General features: G+C 28.3%; 3 protein-coding genes across 4 annotated transcripts in view; 2 read left to right on the top strand and 1 right to left on the bottom strand.

The window, feature by feature from the left end:
* The first annotated feature begins 5059 nt into the window (after positions 1 to 5059).
* Positions 5060 to 5839, top strand: LOC125840786 (EPIDERMAL PATTERNING FACTOR-like protein 2). The gene is made up of 3 exons (XM_049519756.1): positions 5060 to 5317; positions 5407 to 5447; positions 5539 to 5839. Exons 1-3 carry the CDS (start codon positions 5209 to 5211, stop codon positions 5806 to 5808), a joined length of 420 nt encoding a protein of 139 aa, XP_049375713.1. The 5' UTR covers positions 5060 to 5208; the 3' UTR covers positions 5809 to 5839.
* A 3889-nt stretch (positions 5840 to 9728) lies between these two features.
* Positions 9729 to 10124, top strand: LOC125840792 (uncharacterized). The gene has a single exon (XM_049519763.1). It carries the CDS (start codon positions 9735 to 9737, stop codon positions 10122 to 10124), a length of 390 nt encoding a protein of 129 aa, XP_049375720.1. The 5' UTR covers positions 9729 to 9734.
* Positions 10125 to 10496: 372 nt separating this feature from the next.
* Positions 10497 to 11248, bottom strand: part of LOC125840824 (ergosterol biosynthetic protein 28) — a 233934-nt gene continuing 233182 nt past the window's right edge. Inside the window, exon 4 of one of the 2 annotated variants that reach the window (XM_049519798.1) lies at positions 10497 to 10853. In XM_049519798.1, the coding sequence (XP_049375755.1) occupies positions 10786 to 10853 (68 nt within the window). In that variant the 3' untranslated portion in view covers positions 10497 to 10785. The remainder of the gene's footprint in view (positions 10854 to 11248) is intronic. The other variant, XM_049519799.1, reaches the window with a different exon arrangement.

The following is an 11248-nucleotide window of genomic DNA, read 5'->3' as shown; positions in this document are numbered from 1 at the left end:
GTCCTGCAATTGATGTGTACGTTAATGCAAGTCCAGTTTGGCCAAGTCCTACACTATCTTTAAAATAAAATTAAAAAAACAGATAAAAAAGCAGGTAACCCAATCTCAGGTTCAGGTAAGATTTGGTCCCTACCGTCTGACTACTGCCCTTAATGCATCATGTACTATTCAAATTAGCAGCTCTATTTATTTTTTCAACCCGATTTTCAAGATTTACTCAATTTATTTGGTTTAATTTTCACTTAACACAAAATTTGAGAAAGTAAAAATAATTTTTAAGTCTTATGATCTTAAATTTAAACATATTATGTGAAAAGTTAAAATTAAAGAAACGGTCTAAAAAAAGAAGGTGGAACAATTAAATTGAAAATAAGTTACTGCTGGTTCCTTACACTTCCTCCTGCCAAAACAATAATTGTCACTTTTTACTAACAAACTCAGTTACTTATTAATTTTGCAAAATATGGGTGAAGCCCATGTTTTAATTTGTGAGTTTTTTTTTTTGAAATTTAAAAAGTTCTTAATTGGGTAATAGAAAGCAGAAAAACAAATGTACCATAACCATATATATAACTTTACAGCTATTATTCCAGCCTAGGAAGGCAAACTTTTTGCGTGCTCATAGTTAAGTCCACTGTTCATCGTACAATATTTTAAGTAAGCATTTCGATATGCGATTGTAAATTTTGGGAAAATTTTATGAAATAACAAATTATTAATTCAAATTAAATATTATAACTATAATTTATTTTATTTGTAATTCGCAGCAAACATTTCCTTTTTTTGTGATCCGGTTCGATATACAATTAGTCATTTTCGGTATACAATTCCCCATTCGGTACATAAATGTATAAAATTCGTTTGTGTTTGTATAAAGTGAGAGAAAAGTGTATATACAAATACAAATACATATATTTCATTTTATATATTTATAATTATACAAATACATATCTTATTATACAAATTACAATGTATAAATAAATTTATACAAACTGAATAATTTGTATAAAATTGGATGTATCTAGCGAATTATACAAATCAAAAGCTCTATAGCAAAAATAAAATTTGCTAAGGAGCGCAATTATGCAAACTATAGCTATAACATACAAATATGATTTTTATGTTTGTTATATGTGAAAGTTACTAATTTTTAAAATTATGATTTGGGAATTTAAAATCATGACTTGGGATTTTTCAAATACAACAATTAACCCACAAGTTTATATTTTGTAAAATCAACCCACATTTGTATCTACTAACTATTTATTACATATGTAAATAAAATTAACCCACATTTATTACATATGCAAATAAAGTTTATAATTCATATCATTACTTTTAAAATTATTTATATCTCATATAACGATTATTCTCACCAACATAAAATTTATTATTACTTCAAATCAATTCCTATTTTACCATTTATATTTACTAATTTTATTATTTTGATCAAATTTATTTACCAATCAAATGGACCAACAAATGACTAAAAGTAACAATGTTGGTTTGTCTTCTCGGTCATATAATCAAAAAATGTAAGTTCAATGTGAGAAAATTGTCGATACTATGTGGGAAGATTATATTAAAGACTGATCACAACAACTTAAGTTCAATTTTATTTTTCATTAAATTAAAGTTTGATCAATAAATATTGTATTTTTTAAGAATAATTTTGTGATAGTGTAATATGCGATTTTTATAAACTTTTGTTTATTTAGTACAATTGTATAAGAATAAGGATAATTTTAATAGTTTTACAACTTATAAATTTTTATGTTCATGAGAAAACATATAACATAAAAAGTTTAAATATATATATATATATATATATTATTTAATTATTTTTTACACTAAATTATATATCTAAACAAAACTTCAAACTTAATATTATAAATTCATGATTTTATATTGCATCACCAAACAGCCAACACAGTAGTTTTTGTATTGTCAAAAAATGATTACTTATATCTGTCACCTCCATTATTATACCTTTGAAAACTGAATTGCCTTGTTCATTTGGTCAAATATATATTTGCCTTACATAATCTTTTGATCAAATAATAGTTTGAGGTTTCCAAGATTTCCCACTTATCATTCTTACTGCTAATGTTTATTGTCAATAATAAAAAGTGCAATGTCTACTACCTAGAAAATATGATTTTTACGATTTTATGTCCTAGTTAAGGAGATTTCTTTCAATTTAAGTTTGAAAATTTGAGCTAAACATGATTTACCTAAAAGTTCATTAGCAAACTAAGCAAAAATTGAACAATTATACAATATTTGTCTACTATGTGGAAGAAGAAGAAAAGTAAAATATGCAACATGTGTTTATGTACCAAATTGTATTAGTGATTTAATGAGGTGAAAATCTGCAATAATTAACCATGTTTTTAGTGAAAGAAGTGTTGTGCAAAGTACATTTTATTATGCATCGATTGATTTGATGACTGATGTAGACACCCTATATAGATAAGTTTTCACATAAAAAAAAGGTCTTGAAGAGAAGAAAGTTGTTAAACCAAGAAGATCGATCAAGTATATAACAATGAATTTTAACGATACAATGTGTTCATACTCATTTTTGCATAGGAAAAATGCAATTGGCAAAACAGTGTAGTAAGCTTCACATTCTATGTCAATGTCAATCACCATCAGTAATGTTTTTTCTTTAATATACTTGAATATTTTTTTTATATTCATTTTATTTAAATCGAAAATCTATCGATAACTTCTTTATCTTTTTAAGATAGAGATAAAGTTATATATACCTATTCTTTCGAGACTCTACTTATAAAATTACACTGTATCATTCGTATCCATGAAATGAAAATATTCCAATTATTTTATTGAATTTGACTTGGCAAATTGTGATTGATCGTGTGATATCATATGACCAAGTATGGCACAACTGTTTTTGCGTGGATTTGGAGATTACCCTTCTCATCATAATCAGGGCACCTGCACACTCTAAAACCACCCCCCTATACACACCTACTTTCCTAAAAATATGTCCTAATCTTTCTAGGAAATTATATTTACTTATTTCATCTCCACACTCTTTCAAAGTCGGTAAAGATATCGTGTTAAAATCAAACGTTTACCATCATGTCAAAAGATATAATTAACATTCTCTGTTTTAATTATTTGTCCACTTTTCATTTTTTAATTGTACATAATTAATTACTTGTTCATTTTGATAAATCAAGAAAAGACAATTTTTTTTACATATTATATCCTCAATTAATTACTTTGAAAAAGGTAAAATTTCTTGAAAATCTTAAGTTTTTTTAATTCATTTACTTCATAATTAATAGGGGTATAATGATAAACTTACTATGTTAATAATTGTTTTTTTTCTTAATATGTGTGTTAATTCAAAAATGAATAAATAATTAGGGGTAAATAGAGTATCATGAAAGTGTAATTTTATTTCTTAACTAAATTCATCAAACAAGCGTCATGTTTGATCGTGACTCTAACTCTCGTCATCCTGCCTCTCGTGGGCCTTGTCCAAAGCAGAATGTGGCATTATCCAACTCACAAGAAAAAAAATATACTACTCCCCGTACTTTCATATTTACTCCCAGGGGCGGAGCTACTGTATCGAAAGGGGGTTCAGATGAATTCACTGACTTTTCTGTAGATCCTATATTCGTATTGAAATATCAAATACAAAATACGTATATATTTCTTGTGAACCCACAACCATAGTGAAGCGGATGGCTCAGTGATCTCTACGCACCCAGCGAATTCCTTTTGTCCGCGCGTCGTGGGTTCGAAACTTGATGTGGGCACTTTGTTTTGGAATTAATTTTTCTATTTTAAAGATTAAAATATTTTATACAAATAAGAAAATCTGTAAATGAAAAGAATAGAAAAATAGTGTTTGTGTCCTATTCTAAATGAAAAACTTTTCAGCCAAATTTATTTTCAAAAATTAGGGTTCTAACTTTTATTTTTAATTTAATTGTTGCTATCCGACCTCTGTCCTCCGGTATGTATGTACTCTTGTCTCTTCTTTTTCATCTTTTTTCTTATTTGTTTGTTTTTACCCTGCATAATTTTCATTTTCAAAATTAATTTTTAATCTTTGATTTTAGGGTTATTTCACATATTGATAATTGATTATATTAAAATAATTGTTGTTTGCTTTTCAAAATCTTAACTTTTGAAGAAAATAATGGTTCTAGGTGATAATGAAACTAATCAAATTTATGTTTTAGGTGCAAAAATATTAATGGTGAATTTAATAATTTTAATCTCAATTAGAATAATATTGAAGATTATAGTAAAAATGTTCAAAATTTTATATTAAAAATTATTCACATTTTATAAATAATATTTTAATTTTTTTAATTAAATTACTCAAACCTTCATATTATTAAATTAAATCTTACAATAACAATATCTAAGATAATGTTTTCAAACATGACTAACATCTCATTAACATAATTTGTGTTTTTGTGATTTTTAAGATTCAAATTGTCATTCTTTTAGTGAATTAAATACTTGCATATTTATTCATTAATTTGACGGTTGTTACTTTAGGTTAAGATCATTGTCCTTTTTTTAAATTTAAAATCCACATGCCTGAAATTTTGGTTTCGCCTTTGTAATTACTCCATCTAAGAAATAACATTTCTTTCCTTTTTATCGACACATATTTAATTTTAACATTTCACATAACAGTTAAATATTATTAAAAAATCGTATCAAGTCAAAATCAGACGAAAACAATTACCATACATAGCGTGTTAAAGTTGAATTGCTCAAAAACCAAACTAACCAAAACAGTAGCAATATAGGGTTGGTGTGTGTGTGATATTTTACAAATTAAGAAGGGGACAAAGTGAGTGACAAATGAAAGAAAATGAAAGACCATAAACTACACCAGTGAATTCACTTGTCCCTTTATGCCAAAAAGCCCTCCCCCTCTTTTTTTAATCTGTGACTTCTCACTTCATTTTTCAAAATCCATATTTGTTCTATTAAATAACTCTATTAGTATTTGTTTTTACCTCTCTATTTTCTTGGGATTTCTGAGTAGCTACTGAAAAAGAGTCATTCCCTTTTCAGAAATTTACCTCTACTTCTTTTCTTTCTTCATCTACAAACAATGTGTTTTCATTCAATTCTTGATTAAACATTCCAATATCTCCTCTGATTTTTTTTGCACTTTCTTGTAAGAAGAAGAAAAATAATCCAATGGCATGTTCTCAATTTATAGTCTTTTGGCATAGAAATCTACAGACTATAATCTTTTTGTTACTTTTATTCATTTCTGGGTTGACACATGTTAGATTAACAGCTGAAGGTAAAAAGGGTCTTTTCAAGATTTTGTCTAAAGTTATAAAATCTTGAAAAAAGATTGAATTTTTAATGAAAAGTTTCAATCTTTTGCAGGTAGGAGAATACTCAAAACACAGACTGGAGTTGTTACTCAGGTGGGGTTCTTGAATCTTGATTTTTCTTTTCTTTCTAATTCAATAGGTTAAATTAATGAGGATTTGTTTTGTGTTTGAAAAAAAAAAACAGAGAAAAAATGAAGAGAAGATGATAAAGATGAGATCTTTAATAGGTTCAAGACCACCAAGATGTGAAGGAAGATGTAGAAATTGTGGACCATGTGAAGCAGTTCAAGTACCAATTGTGCCAAATCTCAAGAAGCAACAAACATCAAGAATTCATCATCAATTGAATGCATTTCCTAATTTGTTCTTGGCATATTCAAGAGGTGATGATATATCAAATTATAAGCCTATGTGTTGGAAATGTAGGTGTGGGAATTTTTTCTTTAATCCTTGATTAAAGATGGAAGGAAAAAAAAGATCTTTTTTTTTTGTTATGGAGAAAATAAGTTTCTTCAATTGTCTATATACATGAATATTAAGTTTGATTACCTTAGCTTAGCTTATAGCTATGTTTTGTAGGTTTTTGCATAATCAAGATTTGTGATATATCTTAATTTGCACTTTTGTAGTACCATCCTTTTCTCTTTCTTTCTTTTTTTTTCTCTTATGAAAAGAACACTTATAATTTAGGAAGTGAATTGAGCTAATTACAAGAGATAAAAAAAATTTGGATTTGCTAATTTTGGTTTGTTGTTTGATTAATAATAAAGGTAGTGTCAAATAATCATTCATTATTCTTAAGAGGCTATTTTTTGTGTTTAAAACATGGTTTAATGAATATGCATGGCTACCATATTTTTGTTATTTAATTTTTATCTAGTATAAATTACACAAATTTTGACTTGAAAACTTTTATTTTATATTCTATTTTGTATTTTGGCTTAACTTATTTTACTTCATATTCTATTTATTTATATTGACTAAACTTTATATATGTAGTTGTATTATCGCCAATTAAATAGCATTATCAACCAAAACGACCCCTCAATGTGTGTAACAGAGGGAGCAGTTTGGATTATTGTTCATCGCATTCTGTGAAAGGATACATAGCTGGTAGGTGTGACGTGAATGTGATGATAGTGAGAGGAGATTGGTTTTACTTTTTTTCGTTTTAATTTATTCGTCTGATTTTCATATGAATTTGGTATTTTAAAAAATACATTAAATGTCGCTATTGATCTTAAACTTGCAAAGTTATTATAAACATTTTTTAAAAAGGAAATATATTTTTATTTTTTTAAAAAAAAGTGAAATAAATTGAAAATGAGGAGTAATTTGAAAGAAGGAAAGTAAGAGTGGGGGTGCATGTCAGTGGGCAGTGTGCACTGCACAACAGCAGCTAGAGAAAAGGGAGGGGGACCTGCTCATGTTTTCGTATCTTACAAGATTTTATGTGTTACCAAAAGGAAAAATGAGAGGTGGTTCTTCACGAATCTAGAATTTTAGAATATGAATATATCGTAAAAAAAAAAAGGATTTGATCTCTATGTTTGCTGGATTAGTAACTCTATCGTCAATCAAATAGATTATTTAGAATATGTAGTTACATAAAATACTTAATTTTACGAAGAAATTATGAATTCACGTATCTGAGTTTTTACTTGGGCCTGGTTATACCTCGAATGTATAAATTGTATAGTACGTATGACACTCCCTCGTTTATTGTGTTGCTTTGCATGTGTCTTTCTGCTCACACTCGTGTGAGTGTGTAACATCGTTACTACTTTTTCTGAGTGTAAATATAGGTTAATTTGTGTTTTTTTTTCTTTTAAAAAAATATATAGGGGGTAGGGAAAGGAAAATAAAGAAATCACCTAATCTAATAAGGTGATTTGAACTTTGAAGTTACAATTTTTTTGGACTTGTAATTTGAGTCTCAAAAGTTGGTGTATATTTATTCTTATAAAAATATGTGAATCTCATAAATCTTTTTGTATAAATTAATGGCTTGAGTTTTAGTTATTGTTTCATAAAAATTGAAAATCCTTCCTTTTAGGGGGATTTGAGATTTCAAATCAAAATCTCGAAAAATTATTCAAATATTATGAACAAGCATTAACTTTTGATCTTACTGTTAAGTCTATTTCTTTCACTAATTTTATGTGAGAATTTGCAATTTATAAATTTTCTAAATATTTTTAATTCATAAACTTAAAACTTAATAATATATTTCGACTTCATTTTGAGGATTAATCAAACTGATTTTCTGTAAGAGTAAAATTAATAATTTACTTATCACAAATACATGCATAAAAAAGTAAATAAACACTCGATTTTGCTTGTCTATGAACTTTGTGGGCCTTTTCTAACCTGATGTGAAACAACTGTATCTCATCAAACAAAAGCCCATAAAACAAAAAGGCTTGAGCCCACTAATGATATTACGTGGTGCATAATATTTACAAATAATTACTTTCGATTCTTATAATTAAAAAATAGTCATTAATTATTATTATTATTATGATTATTACTAACATCGTAGAGTTTCAAATTCCACACATGAATGCATATTTTTATGATATGACATTTACCTTTTTCATTTTTGTTTTTTTTTACTAGTTAGTACTCCATGTTTGTGATAATACTTGGCTTTTTTATATACACAAGGGCTAAAATATTCATATTTGAGTAAATTTGAAGCTTAAAAATACGTAAGAAAAAAAAAACAAGGGAAATGAAAAGGAGCACATATTTTGGGGGAATTGGCAGTGTGACAGGTGATCCAGTTCATAATTTCACATGGAGTAAACTCAGACCAATAATTTACACTTTATGAAAAGAAAAGCCCCCATCTAAGAGGCCAGAGCCCACCTGCTCCCTTTATCTTATGTATGAAAGAATTCCGAGTTTAAATCAAAGTTATTGTGGTCGATCGAATAAATAACTAACATTTAGTCTTCACTTTTGATTGTTTGGTATGATATATAAGATAGTATTGAATATGATATAAAAGGAATGGAGAGATTAATTATATTAGTATTAGTTATACTAATATATAAATTATAGGAACCACATATTATAAGTACTAAATAACATTCTATCCCTTCTAGTTTTCTATTTACCAAAAATCCCTTAAAAATGATGTTTGCGGGATACATAGCGTTGTGCACGGGATATATTAGGTTTGATACATTTCACATAGCGGGATACATAGCGTTGTGCACGGGATACATGCGGGATACATAGCGTTTGATACATTCCACATAACGGGATACATAGCGTTGTGCACGGGATACATAGGTAAATAAGGGATTTTTAAATTTTTTGAAATAAGTAGGGATAAATGGATATTAAGGTAAGTAAAGGAGTGTAGTTAAGTAATTTGTCCTATTTCTTATCCATGTTTGATAGGATATATAAATTAATTCATGTAGTATTATTTTTGTTAACCTTTCTTCCAAACGAACCCTAATAATCGTCAAAATCTAAATGATGTCTCATATTGGTTGTGCATGAGCTACTTAAAGAGTTCATAAAGATTTTTATGTCATTCGTGTGATGGCGATATTTGGATCGGATTAGGTTACATACACTTCAATAATTTCATCGGATACCTAAAATTTATCTCTAACATAAGTTTCATATAAATTTACCAACAAAGATTTAGATTTTAAAAAAAAAAAAACTTCTAGTATTTTCTATTTTCACTAAGTTTTTAATTTTCAATCACATCATTAATCAGTAGCTCATACTCTTAATAGTCGCATTTTGAGGTGCTCTACTTATTATTGCTTTGAAGGGTTTAACTTAAAACCTTATCTATCATAATTACATTTTGAGTTTTATAATAAAAGCATAATATACATTAATTCATATTTTGTCACGCGTTTTCATCTATAATAAATATGCATTGATATAATTAATATTCTTTGCCTGAATACAAGATATAATTAATATCAATTGCCTGAATAAATTTTTTCTCTAATGCCTATTTAATACAACTCTTTAACTAATTATGTTTTTCAAAAAATATAAACTATAGTTATGATTCGTAATTACGCTATTATATGTCAATTAATGTTTTTGACTCCAGTGTTGGACCCTTCATTAAATTCCTTCTACCGACGCATCCAAAAAACTTTAAATAACCAATACAGATGTACCTATTTTTAACACATAAAGTGGGAGCCTCAGCCTCACACTCCCTTTTCTTCTCACACCTCATCTTCTGTACTCTACTGGTAAGTTTCATTTTTTTTTAATAACACTATTTTATTATAAGATCTATTGTTTTTTAATATCTGATTTTTCACACAGATTGTATTTTAACTCCAAGTAGTTAAAACATGAAGAAATAGCAATATTGTGAATATACTAAACATGTTGAAGCAATCATCAAGTAGGAATATGAGGACAAAAGGGTTCAAATTAAAGCATGTTTTTCAAGGATTTGCAATGTTTTTGATATGTTTGTGGTTGATTTACCAAGTAAAACAGTCATACAGCAAGACAAAAGTGGGTGAAAAATCATTGAAGGAACAAGATTTGCAAAAAGCTGTGAAGTTAGGGAGGAAAGATCTGAATCCCTTGCTGTTAGATGAGTTAGCTGCTGAGTTTCAAAAAAACCCAGAGGAAGATCTTGAATTGGAAGAATTAGATGAAGGGAAAAAAGATGAGAATGATGGAGATGATGAGGGTGATGGAGTTGGAGACCATGAACAATTGGAAGATATAATTGATGAAGATGCAACAAGTATAGATGCAGTTTGAGGGGGAAAATTTTTTATATAGTAATAGATAAATAATTATGAATTAGAGTGTTGAATTGCCCTTGTTTAGTATTGTAATTTTGGGAAAAGCCAAAATTCTAACTGATGAAGATGTAGTAGAGGAGTGTTTTAAGTTCATGCTAATGAGTAGTAGTGTTACTATGATTTAGACAGACAATTGGTATCAATTTGTGTGTATTTCAACACAAAATTAAGCTTTCTGCACTCTTAAATATGACTCATTTCAGTTTAAGATTTTGTTGATGAAAGAAATTGGCTACTGCCAATCATACTCAATTGCTTCAATTATTCTATGGCCAAATTAACACAAAATAAAGCTGATACAAAGTGTCAACTAAAAAGAAAAAGTAACACAGAAATGAGGGATCCACCTTGCATAAAATAATACTAGTAGAAGACAAAAACTTGGGTCATTCCAAGTAGTCTAAAAATTCCAATAAGAAAGTTTGAAAGATAGATAATCCTTCGCATTGTTACAAAAGCCAATCAGAAGAAAAACTAGCATTGAGACATTACAATAAACCATGAAAGCATGCTTCCCCAACTAAAACTCTGAGGCCTCAAATTGCAGCAGCAAAGGCAGAAGTTGAAAGGAGTAATATCCGATAAATCTGCTTCAAGCCACTGCTGTTGATTTGGTTCTATGGACTCTTAGTTTTGACCTGTTGGTGTGCATTCCACTGCAACAACATCCAAACTATAGATGTGCCTGCGAGAGAGAAAATGGAACTCTTTAGACAGTCTAAAGTGGTGTGTGAATTGTGATCAGGAGTGAACTCAATTTACTGCAAAGAAAGAAAAGCATGTGCTGATGCAGGAAGATAATGTCACTAATGTGGCTGTAGTTTTTCGTTACCTCCAGATCATTGGAACTTCATTTTATAGTTAAACCACAAACATAGGTAAAGATGTTCAGAAGTTGATAAAAATTTCAACCTTTTTATTAGAACCATCTAAAAGATTTGCTTCGTCATCTCCTTTTTCATTAAGTAACTAACATCTTTATGTAGTAAATTGGGCTTAAGCAACCAGCACTGCACTCAAAAGATAGGCTTTGATTCATAAGAAGAGCAAGTTGCAAGAGTTCAATTAGCGCAATCAAAA

Source organism: Solanum verrucosum, unplaced genomic scaffold (genome assembly GCF_900185275.1).
Source record: "Solanum verrucosum unplaced genomic scaffold, falcon-dt-bn FXZP01000283.1, whole genome shotgun sequence".
Taxonomy (NCBI): domain Eukaryota; kingdom Viridiplantae; phylum Streptophyta; class Magnoliopsida; order Solanales; family Solanaceae; genus Solanum; species Solanum verrucosum.
The sequence above is the reverse complement of the archived record's forward strand: the minus strand, read 5'-3'. Positions and strand labels throughout refer to the sequence as shown.